Source organism: Cydia strobilella, chromosome 1 (genome assembly GCF_947568885.1).
Source record: "Cydia strobilella chromosome 1, ilCydStro3.1, whole genome shotgun sequence".
Taxonomy (NCBI): domain Eukaryota; kingdom Metazoa; phylum Arthropoda; class Insecta; order Lepidoptera; family Tortricidae; genus Cydia; species Cydia strobilella.
In genome coordinates this window covers 26,696,461-26,713,146 of record NC_086041.1, presented here as the reverse complement: position 1 = coordinate 26,713,146, position 16,686 = coordinate 26,696,461, and the positions used below count along the sequence as shown (strand labels likewise).

Below are 16,686 nucleotides of genomic sequence, written 5' to 3'. Positions count from 1 at the left end.
ATCATACGTTTTTTTAATTTATATATGCAATAATCTCTCACTAAAAATAAAATCACACATTTCTTGAACATAAATCTCGCAAATAATTAAAATAATTTTAACAATGTTTGACTAGGGCATTATTGCCGCTATTTAACAATTCGTAAAAAAAAAACAATCGCATGTATAAAAGATTTTTCTAACTTTGTTTCGATAATCTCTACTTTGTGCTCTAGGTGCCTTTATAGTGAACATCGTGAATTTTCTTACGCAACTATCACTACTTACTTAGTAGGTAGAGTATGTAGTTATCATACATACATTTTATTTAAAGATTCACAAAACCCCTCATGATAAAATACAAACAACTGTTTACCAAAGTCATGATTTTTACGAGTAGGATGAGTATAACAAGTAAATCATTTTGGAAGAGATACCAGCACTGGTTCAGTACTGTTTAATCATAATTATATTTTTATCTAAAACGATACCTAAATAAGCATTTATAAACATTCGTGTCACTAAAACTATAATATTAAAAATGCCTACATTAGGGCTATTTCCAACAAAATATAGCCATTTAAAGTAGCTAGCTTAGGCGTCGTAGTCAATTTACTCATTGAAATAATAAGGACTTAGGACGGAAAGAATAATGGAATGTTTGTAAATAACAACGAAGAAAGATACTTAAACAAAATAAAATGAAAAAATCCTGTCTCGCAAGATGTTTGTTAATAAAACGATAATCAACAAGTAATAAGTTAAATCGGTTACCAACGGCTTACTAAGAATATTGGAAATAACTTGCGTGAAAGTGATCGCTTTTTGTTACATAGACGTCCGAGATGTCCCTACCGCAAGGGCCACTTATTATTATTATTATTAAGCAGTTTCATTTCCCATCTCAGGTTATTTGCTTTAATATTTATTTGTTTCATCATCATTTTCTTGGATAGGAACCCCTGTCTGGGTATAGGCCTCCTCCAGTTTTATCCAGTTTTCTCTGTCTTTTGCTTGGTTTATCCACTCTTTTCCAGCTGTAGCTATGATGTCATCGCTCCATCGCTTAGTCGTGCTTGTCGTCTTTTTCCACTGGGACCTTTCCATCTAGTTATTTCTGCTGTCCATCGCTTATCGTTGTAGCGTGCTACATGGCCAGCCCATCGCCATTTTAAACGTAGACAGTAGTGTAGGGCGTCAATTAATTTTGTCTTCTTCCGTATGGATTCGCTTCTTATTTTGTGAATTTTCCTTATTTTTAAAAGGCTTCTCTCCATCGCTTTCTGGCAGTTCACTAGTTTTGTTTTTATTCTGTTGTTGTAGGTCAACGTTTGACCGGGTCGGTAGAATACATGTATCCATTACTGTTTTTTTTAGGTGGAGCGGATAGTCACCTTTTGTTATTTCTTTCAGGGACCAGTATTTATTCGGCAGTCTACCTCTTGTTTTTCGTTATCTTTATCGAAGGATATTTCTTTTCCTAAATATATGTATTTATTTACGTATTCTAGTGTCTCTCCTTCGAGTTTTGTTATATATGCGGAGCTGTTGGTCATTAGCTTTGTTTTGTCTTTGTTCATCGAAAGACCTACTTTTTTGATTTGGTCACTTAGTTGATTTATCATTTTTTCCAGATTTTTGCTGCTTTCTGCGAAGAGGACTATGTCATCTGCGAATCTGAGGTGACTTAGATAGCGGTTGCCGATAATGACCACTTAGCCCGCCCTAACTAATATCGCTAATGAGAACAACACAAAAGATTATTTTAAAACCTTCAAATGTAATGACAAGCGGGAATATTACGTGTAGTTGTTATCAAGATGACCGTGTCCTGGTAGGGTTCTAAACAGCAGGGTTTTACTGATGACGCCATTTCGCTCCGTCATTAATGTTATCTTCATCCTATATCACAATATCTTACATTTTAAACTATTACAGTCTAATCTAACTCCGCATGGCATTTACAGTAACTTAGTGTGAAAATGTTATCATAAATGTCAATTTTTTATGAAAAATTACGTTTAGAATGACACTAACACCACATACACTTACTATACTCTTTGCACTTCACACACACTGTTCTGTCAGTCAGTGTAGAGTTAGCTTAGACGGAGTCTTTAATCAATTTACAGTACGAAATATTATATTTTGTGACATACATATAATCTTCTAGGCACATATAAGAGGCAAAATGCCTACAGTTAGTGTATTACTAAAGATTCTACTTACTGGCAGTGAAAGTGTGATAAAATTATTCATATTCGTTTCAATGGTACGCCATTTATTAGAAAACCGATTTTTGTGACTGAATGTCAGCAGTAAAAGCAACTACGAATCATAACAAACATGTTCCACGTTATCTGTTCGCTTTTTTACCTTGACAATAATCTTTTGTTCGCTTCAGGACCTGACGGTACCCATTAAACAAGATTTGCTCCAAATATTAAGGAAATAAATGTGACGTTTTCAATCAAAAGGTACCACATTGTCGCTTACCATAAGGACGAAAATTGCTTGTATCTTTATACGAAAAACCTGTCAGAGCGTCTTTATGGCAAGCGACAATGTAGTACACTTGAACACGACACAAATACATATTAAGTAAATTGTTCTGGCTATGAAAGTACCTAAATTCCAAGCTGGATTTGCCATAAAAGTCTTCTGAATCTTGACACACTATAAATATGATCAATAATGTTTAGGTACTATACATACATAAATATGTATAAGAAGTAATCGCAAAAAATAAACGATTAAAGTAATATATATTTGAAAAGGTGTACATATACTAATAAACATGCAAGGGAAGAAAGAGTCATAATTTCCTAAACAAATACAATTACAATGCTTAAATACTTAAAAGCAATAAAAAAAACAATAAATTATTTCTTCTATCATAAATATACATACCTACACATTTTTGTCTTAAAACGAACGAGTATTGAAATAGAATTGAAATACGTAACAATTACTAGTTTGCTCTTGTTAAGTCTAAATAAATGTAGGCCATACTTTAATCATTTTCTCAAATAATAATAAACCTAACTGTATTGCTTCAACTAAAATATCCTAGGAGTTACAGTTTTACATCTAATATAATGCAACTGTTTACAAAATCCTTCATTACATAATATCCACATTCCACTTTCCCGGCACTTATAATAATCACATATTTACAAATTTATGGTAACTACTATTATTAATGTACTTACTTAGTCGCAAATCATTCATTCAATCACTTCATAAGATTATTAAGTGAGTCTTAACTGTTACACGTTGTAGAGTCGTACGTAGGTAATTTACTATAACATTAAAAACAAATTGTTCTAAAATCATATTCAGTTTCACTTTCATTATTGACTGTTAATGTTTTCTTGTTTAAATTTAACAAGACTCATGTCAAAATGACAGCCAAGTAAGTATAAATTAAAGTAAGTGTTCTGGAAATGTAAAAGTAAACCGCCATGTTTCTCGAAATTGTGATAAATTAAATGTGTATAATCCCTTCCCTTCATTTCGAATTGAGAATTTCAAAAATTCAAATCAGGTATCTTACATTAATCTATTTAAATACTTTGTATAAGTTGCCGTGATGTGATAATATAGTTATAGGTATGTGATGATTAATATGATTATCAATTTGATGACATCGTACAGTATAGGGCTTCTTATAAGAAGATTCATAGTCTTTTTACATGTAGATTCTTAATTAATCACAGCAACTTTCTTAAAACTAAACGCCAAAAAGGGGCATCCATATCTTGAAGGAATAACTAATAATAAAGGCTTTAAAGCAAAACTGTCTTTTAGTTATATCAAGCTTCTTATTTACCTACTTAACAATAATTAGCCATGTAAAGCCTACATAAGATATTGGATCGCGGATTTAGCACTGTTAACAGCCTGGTAGGTGTAATGTAAAATAATGAGGATTCACCATGAGATAACAATTTCCTCCACCTTCAGATTTTAAGTATGATTATCAAGTATTTTTGAACGAGGTATACCGGTGGATCTGACAATCCACCAAGTAGGTACAGAAATTAAGTCGAAGAAGTTATTTTTGCCCAGTTCTCTTTACTGGGCGTTTTTGGGAAAAAATATTGAAAACTTGATTCTCACAGATCCTGATGTTTTTGGGTTCGCTGAGCTTAGAATCACTAGCAGATTCAATATTGATTATAAAAAACCATGTCCCAAAAATTTGTATGGATATTGTAGTTTCCACGACGTCACGCGCATACAAGTGAAAAAAATCTTCGTACTAAAAACGTGACGTAGACACTGAACTGACATTTTGGGGCATGTTTTTCTAATGGTGGGATGGAGCACTGCTGTTGACTGAGTAGAATGAGCCCAAAAACACCAGGATTTGTGAGAATCAGGTTTTTAATATTTTTTCTCAAAAACGCCGTACTACGCTATGGAACACTGATATTTGATCTTTTTTATTTTGAAGCATTAGGTTTGACTAAAAAATATTAATTAAGTATTAAACATATTTCGCTTCGGTCTAACAGTGATATCGAACTAGTCTTTCATTTAAAACGTAAACAGTTGACTGGGTTTGTCCTCGTTGCACTTTTCTAAATAAAGTGCCGGTCGGTCAGTGTCCAAGCAGGCGTCGAGCTTGGCGTGCGTGATGAGCGCGCCCTTCCTCCTCCACAGCTGCGCGAAGTCGGAGGGGTCGCAGGCGGCCAGCACGGCCGTGACGCGGTCGGCGCGGGACAGCGACACGCACAGGCTGTGGTGCCGCAGGAGGCCGTTCTCGAAGCGCCACTCCTGGTTGCCGCCCGTATTGTGACAAGGATACATTCCTGGAAATTATTGAAATTCTGTATTCACAGTACTAATCCTGATACTGATACTGATTAGTGGTGTCTTAACGTGACGTCCTTGTCAGGAATCCGGTGTCGGTTGTGGCAAATTTACTAATGCTTGCAGTGCTACGTCACTGTAGCGCTCAAGGTACAGTACCTAAAGTGCCGTCGATGAGATGGCCCATGGTGTCGAGGCAGCGCGCGCCCTGGCGCACGGCGCGCGGCGCGTCGGCGAGCGCGGGCACCTGCAGCTCGGGGTACACGTGCTCCAGGTACCAGCGGAACGGCTTGCAGTGCAGCCGCGTGCGCAGCGCCACGCGCTCCGAGATGCTGCGGTCAGATGGTGATTAGTGATATGCACCGAGGGTTGAAAAGTAGATTAATGACATAATGTATTCATTAAAATACGAAAATTGTAAAAAAAAACCTGTATATCTGTGTCGGGTTTGTTTTCTCGGCAAAGTTCTGAACTTACAGAGGACCTGCACTATTGCACTATGCAGAGCTCAGGCAATTAGAAATCTTTATTTTAAAATCATATCTATCCTTTTACATCAATATAATAAAAATACTCGAGTCGTATATGTGACCTTGTCTCTACATACATTGTCTCTAAGTAAGTAAGTTATTTGTTACAAGAACCTGAAAACACTTTAGGCAATAACTTCGCGCAATCGTCATGCATATAATTAGGATGATGACACAATTATCAAAATGAAAAAAAGGTACCATTCGATTCTTTACATTTTGTTGGAAAATAAATTGTGTAGCATGTACCTGGTAGTAAAAAAATAATAAATTGTAATTGTACCTTAGTAAGGGGCGTTCCGTGCGTTGTGTATGAATGTCAAACTTTTACTGTCGTTCCTGAATTTTGTATTGCTTTAATGCAATGGGTCCCATATAGACATTTGATCCTTGGTACCCGTGATATCATATAAAAAACTTGTTATCTAGCTTATTAATGTTACAATTCGATTTCAATTGTAAAGATTTTGAGTAAACTTGCACTATTTTGTCTGTTTAATAATAAATAATAATAAATATCAAAAACATAAAGCATATCTTAAAATAAACTAGAAAGGCATATCTTTCATAAAGTAAACTTACTCTCCATAGTCAACTTGCTTGGCCAGCGGCTGCGACCTGTAGTACAGTTCCTTGTAGTTGTCCATCCACACCTCGGCGGCGCGGCGGGTGTTCCTCGCAAACACGGCCCCGGAGCCACCGGGGAAGGTATACGGGTGCCTTTTACGGAATACGTGGCCGACGCGGGAGCAGGGAACTATCTCCAGGGAACCACCGCATTGCCACACTCTGGAAGTAGGGAAGCCATCATTCTATGGACTGTGTGAACAAACTGCAAACTTTGATATCAAATCGAGTCAAAAAAGTCAAAGTTCCAGTACAATGTAATATATTATGTATAACTAGATTGTGCGACGCTTATAAATGTTTTGTACAGTCGCCATCAGATATAGTGAGCGGTCAAGGTGCTCATAAATATCTGAACACGCCTCTATTGTCAAGGGGTTGGAGTGCCTGTTTAAATATTTTTGAGCATGTTGGCCGTTACGATATATCTGATGTGCGACTGTAGGAGTAGAATCCCCCTTTGATTAAAGTTAATCATTTTGTAGTCCTTATTTGGCTCTGATTCATGAATAGGATCTTACAATCACCCTTTTTACACCAATTTGATTAATCGAAACAATTAAATTAGTTTCATCATTACCTAGTGACAAATTGCGTTGCATTAACAACATATCGACATAGAAACGAGCGGTGTTTGTCAGTGCTAAGTGCCAATTGTAAAGTTCGTACAGTAAGCGCTTTAATTGCAAGTTAATAGTTAAGGATGATTAACGATCTCGGCTTTTAATCAGTTACCTGAACGATATCTCCAAATTCTCGCCGCCCCACACGTCCATCTTCATGTCGTACTTGCCCAACTTGTTGAAGTACTTGCGGTCCATGCTGAAGAGACCGCCAGCGATCATAGGCGTGCGGATCACCTGCGTAGGGTCGCTCAAACGCGCGCTACGCTCGGAATGAGATAGGTACTCCCACTGGAAAGTAATTGAAGATTTTTAATTTTGCAACCACACTGGTATTACCACTCCTACGAGCCAGTATACTCCGTATTGCGTTTTTGTAATAACTTTTGTTATTTCTAATTTCTAGTCGGCCTTTTTTATATTTGTGACTTTTGTGAGTACAGTAAAAGTAAATAAAACTGTATTGACGTCGTTTCAGAAGCTAGTATTTATTTGATGTATGGTAAGACGCGATAAATGATTGACGAGAGTTACAACCCTTTGTCCAAACTTCTTCAATAAATGATTGTGGAATGGATCTGTGTGCCGCTAAAAAAACAAGTCGTATTCATGAAAGCATTATTACTATATGATACATGCCTCTCGGCATCTGTTTGTTAACTAATTAGTCGTATTGCTTGAAAAGTAGACACACTACTGGTTTTTATCCGATATAGGAAAGCTATTATTCAAAATAAAGAATGCGCAGACCGACCGAGGCGCCGATGTACCAAAAGGATGATATCTTGAGCACGTCAACCACCGGATACACCACGCGAGTCGGGCCCTGGTCACGAAGCAGTCTGGGTTACCTTGAAGACCAGGTTTCAGTCGAACCCCTCGCGCAGGTCGACCGAGGCGCCGATGTACTGGAAGCCATGCTGATATGCTGATCACGAGACACACGCGAGTCGGGTCTTGGTAACAAGGTAGTCTGGGTTACCCTGAAGACTACGTTCCAGTTAAACCCGTCGCGCAGGTCGGCCGAGACGCTGATGTACTGGAAGCTGTCCATGCATGCTGATCACGTTGATCACGAGACACACGCGAGACGGGTCCTGGTCACGAAGCAATCTGGGTTACCTTGAAGACCAGATTCCAGTCGAACCCGCCGCGCAGGTCGGCCGAGGCGCCGATGTACTGGAAGCTGTCCATGCATGCTGATCACGTTGATCACGAGACACACGCGAGTCGGGTCCTGGTCACGAAGCAATCTGGGTTACCTTGAAGACCAGATTCCAGTCGAACCCGTCGCGCAGGTCGGCCGAGACGCCGATGTACTGGAAGCTGTCCATGCATGCTGATCACGTTGATCACGAGACACACGCGAGTTGGGTCCTGGTCACGAAGCAATCTGGGTTACCTTGAAGACCAGATTCCAGTCGAACCCGCCGCGCAGGTCGGCTGAGGCGCCGATGTACTGGAAGCTGTCCATGCTTATCACGTCGATCACGGGACACACCACGCGAGTCGGGTCCTGGAAACACGACACGCAGTTATTAGCAAAGCGGTTTATATTATAATAGGTTGGTATTGCATCATAATGTTGTTGATCTTAATTAATTGGTTTTAAATTGAATTAAGTTTTGATAAATTGAGTAGGTATACAAATATTAGGTTATAGCATCTCCATTTTACAAAATAAATAGTCAAGGAATGATTCTCCGTCTTAGAAGAGTTATAATTAATTTAAGTAATCGGAACTACACAGGATTATTAAGTCTGATTATGTACTCGTAATTACGAGTAAGTAATCGCCGACGGCCATAAAATCTATGCACATTGGAAATATCATTAGAAAAATGACGGAAATCCATCATTCAGCGCTTACCAAATAATATACATAACACACACTTTTAAACAAATTTAAAATGATGATGCGGTTTGTAATTTAATCGAGCATTAGTGCATAGACTTAACAAACAGAACGAGTTTTTAAGTAATTTTGACCGTTATTCGTAGTTAAAATACTGATTGTAGTATTTTATTTACAACCAGGATGTTTTTAACGACTGGTTGACCCGAGGTCAAGCTGAGATGTATGTCTGTACGATTAGGTTAGCTATAAGCCTATTACAAGTAGCTGCATAACTCTATTCATAATCTTCAATTAAACTCATTAGCGCATTAAAAACTAAAATGAGTCATGGAAGCAAAGACAGTTAATGCTAGATTTAATGATACTTTAGGAAATAAGGTTTTGAGCGATACGGCTAGAAGTATATTAAGAGATAATAAATGAAATATATTTCTTAACTGGGACGCTGTGAGGAAATTCGAAACTATTTATTGTAGATACAATACAGGGTACTTAGTCTGGTGTAGAAATAAAAACCGTTATACAATTTTGTAAGCATTTTGGTACAGGCAACATGTTGCCATCCATTAATTACATCACACGTTAAGGGGGGGGGTCAAGAAAATGTGACATGTTGTGACAAGGGGGGGGGGGGGGTCGTCACAAATTTTGTGACGTCACTATAACTTATTTAAATCATTTTATTCGCTGTACAGTTAAATAACAAGTTTTTGGAATGATAATCGTTTTTAATTGTTTAATTTTCTTACCTTGTCAGTTTTGGGTTATAAAATTACTAATATGATTTCTTTTGTCAAAAATATTTTGATAAAATATTAATAATATTTAATTCGATTTGCCGATTTCATTGAAAAAATGTGACGTCACACCAGGGGGGAGGGGTTTGCCAAATGTGACCAAGTATGACAAGGAGGGGAGAGGGGGTTAAGAAAATGTGACATGTTGTGACAAGGGGGGGGGGTCACAAACTTTGTGACGTCACTATAACTTTAAATTATTTTATTCGCTGTACAGTTAAATAACAAGTTTTTGGAACGATAATCGTTTTTAATTGTTTAATTTTCTTACCTTGTCAGTTTTGGGTTATAAAATTACTAATAGGATTTCTTTTGTAAAAATATTTTGATAAAATATTAATAATAATTAATTCGATTTGCCGATTTTATTGAAAAAATGTGACGTCACACCGGGGGGGGGAGGGGTTTGCCAAATGTGACCAAGTGTGACAAGGAGGGGTCAAAAAACCTCGAAATTCGTGTGACGTAATTAATGGATGATTTCCCTATCATGTGTTAGTTGCCTCAAAACAATAAAAAAAAACTTTTTTTACCATTTAGTCAAATTGAGCTTAGAAATTCGCGGTGCAATATTTACCTTAGATACATTTAAATGATATTTGAATGTAACTGAAGCGATCTTCATTAAGAAATATCGTATTTGAAAAGATTTCAAGGATTTTAAAATTAGCGGCACTTGCACCATCCTAATCCCACTAACCCGGGGTTAACCCGTTAAACCAGTGCCAAATTGTACTGGTGACCGTGGTAACTCAAGGTTTAACCGGTTAACCCGAGGTTAGTGGGATGGCGCAAGGTTGGGTAATGGCAATTCAAATAGCCATGTTTGCGTAAATAAGGCATCTGTTTTGTTTTTATACACCAAGAAATGTACCTAACACGAATGTTTGGGCTAATAAGGCGAAGTACAGTGAATTACCATGATCGGACCCACGAACCGAACGTGATAGGCCCTGACCTGTCGATGTCGGTATTACAGTCTAATCGTTATAGACTCTAATGATTGATATACAGTGGCACCTCGATAACTCGAACCTCGATAAGGCGAAATCCTCGTTAACACTAAATAAAATGCCATTCCCTTCCCTTCAAAGCTGAAACCTCCATAACTCGAAATCTTAACCTCATTAAGGCGAAGTAACCAACGATTCCCTTCACGACTATACAGTACAAATTTTACGTCTATAACTCGAAAAAATAGACGCATTGTTTTATCACCTCTATATCTCGAAGTCATTTTTACTAAACAAACCTCTGTAAGGCGAAGAATAGCAATAAGACAGTACCTTACGCGTTTGTATAATTACCCCTCTAATACGAATTTTTCATGCGGTTTACCTCTATAACTCGAAACCTCTTTAAGGCGAAGAAAAAGCTAAAAGAACCTACCTAAGTCGCTAACCTCTATAAGGCGAAACCTCGTTAACACGAAGTGTTTGGCGTATCCCTTCGAATCGTGCTATCGAGGTTCCACTGTATTAGAAAGTCTAAGGTTATTCAAATAAGATAATTTTTAAGTTGTAACCAATTTGTTCTTTGATAACCTTCGGGTGCACACTGATTATGGTTTTGCTTTTTTTACGTTCCTGATTAACTTTATGACACCTGGTTTAAAACTGTACATAACTAAATTATTAATAATATACTCTTATCAGATCCTATATTCAACTCAATTATATTACACAACATACTAGTAAATAAAATCAATTATTTAACAACAATTACAATTACCAATTTAGAATTAAATTTACATTAAAATACAATCGATCAAAAGGTACATTAAAATAAATTACATTAAAATTATCTATAAACTAAATTAAAACTAAACAAAGCCACAACCTAGTCAAACAACACACACATATTCAACTAGGGCACAAATCAAACTAGTAATATGTTTTTTAATACAGTTGCTCAAAAAGTGCTACTTTTCGTGGCTGTTTAGCGTGCGGAAAGTTGGTTTTCGTGAACTAGTGCTTTTTACTTTTCCAATTTTTTTAAATTTTTACTTGTTCCAATTCATGACTACGTATTGATGACTGTTAATATTAGTTTCATTTAAACGTCGTAATCAACATAAAAACTTACTGTTAATGTAAGAATACGAAAAATATGCATATTTGTGAAATAAAACTATGAAAACGGATTATATCGCGTATATTGAATTTATAATACATCCCGACGTTTCGAACTCTTTACAGCGTTCGTGGTCAACGGGTGACTGAGAAAAAATTACAAAGTGCAAAAATACCCACATACTAAAATAATGAACAATCATAGACTACAAACTTTAAGGCTGGTTGTACATGCAAAATCGGTTCATAAGGCTAGTTATACACTACAATTATTTTCAAGTAAAGATATATATACGCGATAAAAACTACGCCGGCTCCAACCCTACACCACGGACCCGAGAAGATTTAATTCCCTCCTAAATTGTAGGAGGGTATCCCAATATGGGACCGGCAACAAACTCGGCGGGACACATCTTTTCAAAACATCAGAATGTCCAGCATCATCCAACACTAAGGTCTCACAGTCTATGTCTCGCTTGCTCCTTTATCAGATGGACTACAGGATCCCAAGCTGGTGGTAGAGAAAAGCCATCTTCCCTATTAAAGTTTGGATATTTCTTAATCTCAATGGCCTCGCGCAGCATTCTGGGTATGTAACGCTTCTCCTTGGCAAGAACCAGAGGCTTATCAAACTTGATTGAGTGATTGGCTTTATCCATGACATGCTCACAGACAGCAGACCTAGGTAATTTAGGAGGGAATTAAATCTTCTCGGGTCCGTGGTGTAGGGTTGGAGCCGGCGTAGTTTTTATCGCGTATATATATCTTTACTTGAAAATAATTGTAGTGTATAACTAGCCTTATGAACCGATTTTGCATGTACAACCAGCCTTAAAGTTTGTAGTCTATGATTGTTCATTATTTTAGTATGTGGGTATTTTTGCACTTTGTAATTTTTCCTCAGTCACCCGTTGACCACGAACGCTGTAAAGAGTTCGAACGTCGGGATGTATTATAAATTCAATATACGCGATATAATCCGTTTTCATAGTTTTATTTCATGAGTAACTATCGCGGTAACCGAAGACAATATTAATATGCATATTTCATATTTTATTACTTACCTCTTCTTCATTATAAGTATTATAACACGTTTATTTTTTAATGTTGAAAAACCGATCTTAATAAGTTGTCTGAATGGAACGGAACGCCTGTCAAAGAAGAGGCGTATTTTCTTACTGCAAGAATGTTTTATGTTTCCAAAGGCAACATTCGATATTGTTTTTATAAATATACGATACACAAATAATCATAAATAACGATATTTAGGTAAAAATAGTACAATGTTTTAATATTAACAATTGTTTCTGTCTTATAGAACATGCATTTGAAAAAAAAAACTTTCATTGAAGTGAGTTCAATAATAATAACGAAATCTATTCTAGTCGAATAAAAGCTAGAAAAACACTTCTTCATAATGTCAATGTCAATGATGTCAGTGTCACAGAATTCATAATATAAAAGTTTCAAATTCCGTTTCTTACTTGTTGCTTTTCTTATTTTTTCGCAACTGTATTAAAAAACGTCGTTCGATACACGTGCGGAAATGTCATTCTTCACTCGTCCCGCGTCTTGCCACTCGCCTACGGCTCGTGGCAAGATATCTCGGTACTCGTGAAGTAATGACATACTTTCCGCACTAGCATCGAAATGTACTATTTTTTAAGTAGTCACTACTATATTTAAATTATAATCTGAAATACATATCATACACTGACGAAAATCTATCTAGATCTATTTCAGTTCAGATCCTATATCAATTACTTAACCTACATTCCGCTTATAGACCGCGGGCCAGGAGCATAAATCGTCAGTCATCGCCCCCCGGTTGATACTCTGTCAGATGAGTTTAGATGCTATCGAGAATTAAAAAAAATAGTCAGCCGGTTGTATCGTGGTGGAAAGACCGTCAGTTGATCACATGAACATGTACTTTTTCAGTCATCGCCTCCCGAATGATACTGTGTCAGATGATAGTTTAGATGCTATTTTAAATTTTAAAAACCGTCAGCCAGTTGTATCGCGGTGGAAAAAGACAGTCAGCTGGTCGCATGAACATGTGAAAAATACGCGCCTTACTATTTATGTCCGCAAAGTACGCGTATTCCATAAAGGCATTTATTGAAACGCCTGATGGAATGCCAAGTTTTATGATTTTGTTATACGGGTTCATCATACATAGCCGTTAACCACTATACGAGTTATCGCCCGGGAGGCGATTGGTCATGGAAAGGTCACGCAATAAACATTTTCCGACCGAAGAAAAGGTTAGAGAGAGTCGAAAGGGCACAACTTTCCGCATTTGAAAAAGGATGTTCATAAGTCATCTGACTAAGTTTATGGTAATAATTGTGAAAACTGCAAGCAACTTCATGTATGTCTTCGTTAACTCCTGCTTTCTTTATCTAAAGCAATACTTATACATAAAATTATGTATAATTTACGTATCGTTTGTTACGATGTTACTTAAATGAATTTGTTTAATTATTTGTGTGTGTTATATAAATAATTTCTATTCATGTCCTTTATAACTATGAATATGTTATCGGATTAGATCCCGAGCTGAGACTTAGGTCTTGTGTAACGTGTTTTAACAATGCAATGTAGAAACACTTACGTCTAATGAATGACTTTAACAATGATTCTATTCTATCAGAACAATTGTTTCACAATCGCAAAACCATCCGTAGTTGAGTCGCTTAACTTCAAACTCGGGTAAATCCATCTGTCAGATTTTGCGATTTTGGTATTAAGAAAAGGTAATAGGGTAGATATTTGCTGAGAGGGTCGAATGGATTTACCCGAGTTTGAAGTTAACCGACACAGTTTATAGTTTATAATTTAAACAAGTTTACCCTCAGATCTTTAATGCCGTACATGCAATCAATCGTGTCGGCGCTCGAATGTGAACCACTCAAGGCCGCAGCATTCAGAAGAGTATGCGAATGTCATGGCCCAAACCGGAATGTGCTGACATTGGACCACGATGCTACTCGAGGCAGAAGATGACGTTACTTTTGATTACATAGTGCCAAATGCAAAACACGGAACACAACAATATGTCAATATGTGTATGTACGCTCTGTTTTTATGTTGGTACAGGCAAGGTACACTGAAAAAGTGTCAAAAATAAGTATACGTGACCTTATTGCCCATATATTAAGGTGGTTAATACTTATTTTTGGCACTTTGTCCGAGTCGATGTTTAATACCTATCTTAACTGTATCTACTTAGAAGTAGGTATAAGTACCTAGCTTTTAATAATTAGGGATCTATAACCAGTTTAAGGATGACTCACGTTAGACCGGGCCGTATCCGGGCCGGAACATCCGGCGCTTACCTACTTTTCTATGACAGATGACCGGTGATCACGTGATGCTTTCCATAAAAAACGAAGCGTAGGAAGCTACGGCCCGGACCCTGCCCGGTCTAACGTGAGTTATCCTTAGAGTTTAGTAAGTAGATTAGTATATTGGATGATTTAGTTTTTAGGGTTCCGTACCCAAAGGGTAAAAACGGGACCCTATTACTAAGACTCCGCTGTCCGTCTGTCCGTCCGTCTGTCCGTCTGTCTGTCACCAGGCTGTATCTTATGAACCGTGATAGCTAGACAGTTGAAATTTTCACAGCTGATGTATTTATGTTGCCGCTATAACAACAAATACTAAAAACAGAATAATATAAATATTTAAATTGGGCTCCCATACAATAAACGTGATTTTTTGCTGTTTTTTTCCGTAATGGTACGGAACCCTTCGTGCGCGAGTCCGACTCGCACTTGGCCGGTTTTATTTTATTAGTTTAGGTACATACAGTGCATATAGCAAGTTAAACGCAAGTTTGGCGAAACTTGTATAAGTTTAAAATGTGTTATACTTTTTTGAAAAAAAATTAAAAAAAAAAAAAAAAAAAATACCGATTTTAATTTAACTGCATTTTCATTATTTTCATTGATCAATTCAGTTTAAAAGCTAGTCACATGAAAATTGGTAGGTACCTAATACTTGCTAAACAAGTTTCCATAAAAATCTAAATTGCTAATCAACCAAACCCTGTTAACGCAAGAGGATGACGCACAACTTGGTTTTTAAAGAACTCATAGGTTGATCCATTCACAGGTAAGCGGATATCAGTCGATAAGGTTTTCAATATTATAATATTGCATCTGCACAGTTTGCATGTGCCCAGAAATTACTGCGTTTGATCAATTCAATACTTATTCGTTTTAATAACAAAGACTACTATTGCTATTAAGGTAAATGTCACAGTGAATAGAAACATAGACATTGTAATATGTCTATTAACGGCACCAAATATCAAACGTAAAAAAAAAAATTGTAGTATTTTTGATATTTCACTGATACCTATAAAATTTCTACCTCTTTACGCGTTAATCTCCTATTCGTCTTTTATGTGTTTTGACGTGTTTAATGAAAGATACTTAAAACAATAATTAACAAATTACTTAAAATTATGTTTTTTTCTACCATCATGGGAAGTATGGCGCCATTTCTTATACAGACCGAAATTAATCGAACGTCACACTTGTGACTCTTGTTTATATGGTAAAATGCTTGTTTGGTAAAATGTTGCCAGTGTTTAAAAACTGATGTTAAATACTTACTTTACAGCATTTGTGGATATCTAACTGAATTATTGGTGCCATGTACATTGTCCATTATAGGGGTGTTTACCATAGTATTATTTAGAAAGATCCTAGTTTAGTAAAAGAAAACGTACACAAATATAAACTATAGACAAAATTTGAAATTATAACAGTGAAGAACTCAATATTAATGCTCCATAAAAATAACTTATAAAACAAACTAACTTATAATGACTTATAAAAATAAGTAATTGAGATTTGACCCTACATTCTTACAAGTAAGTTTATGGATTACCTACCTTACATTACCTTTACCTTACCTACCTACATTTTAAAGGTTGAAAAGTAAAACCTCAGTCACTGTCGATAAACAACATCGTAGTTTTGGAGATATATAAGTAAAAATATAACGTCGTCGAAAAAAACCCATCGACGTTTAATCGGTGTAATCAGAAAAACAGCAATAAAATTGCCAACTTAAGACGCCAAATCGTTTCCTTCAATTAAGATTATTTAGTGTAATAAACACTACGGAATGCAGCATTTAAGTGTGGCATGGTTGCTTTAATATTGAGCGTGTCTGTAACATTGAGTTATTATTACTATAGAGACGAGATACCAAACAATGAAATTGTCGCAATCACAACCATCATGCGACCGAAACGTCGTAAGCGTCGTAAAATTCATGGCGCTTACGCGTTTAGGTCGCGGCATTCACGCTCCGCTTCTGTGGTTTGATGCCAAAACGGCAGCAAATGTGCATGGCGCAAAATAC

The 16,686-nt window shown here is 36.6% G+C and overlaps 1 protein-coding gene across 1 annotated transcript in view; it reads right to left on the bottom strand.

The window, feature by feature from the left end:
• Nucleotides 1–16,686, bottom strand: part of LOC134742544 (polypeptide N-acetylgalactosaminyltransferase 2-like) — an 88,455-nt gene continuing 71,769 nt past the window's right edge. Inside the window, exons 6-10 of the mRNA XM_063675764.1 lie at nucleotides 7,980–8,093; nucleotides 6,690–6,868; nucleotides 5,910–6,116; nucleotides 4,957–5,129; nucleotides 1–4,796 (exon numbers count right to left, since the gene is read on the bottom strand). Coding sequence (XP_063531834.1) covers nucleotides 4,522–4,796; nucleotides 4,957–5,129; nucleotides 5,910–6,116; nucleotides 6,690–6,868; nucleotides 7,980–8,093 — 948 coding nt within the window. The 3' untranslated portion in view covers nucleotides 1–4,521. The remainder of the gene's footprint in view (nucleotides 4,797–4,956; nucleotides 5,130–5,909; nucleotides 6,117–6,689; nucleotides 6,869–7,979; nucleotides 8,094–16,686) is intronic.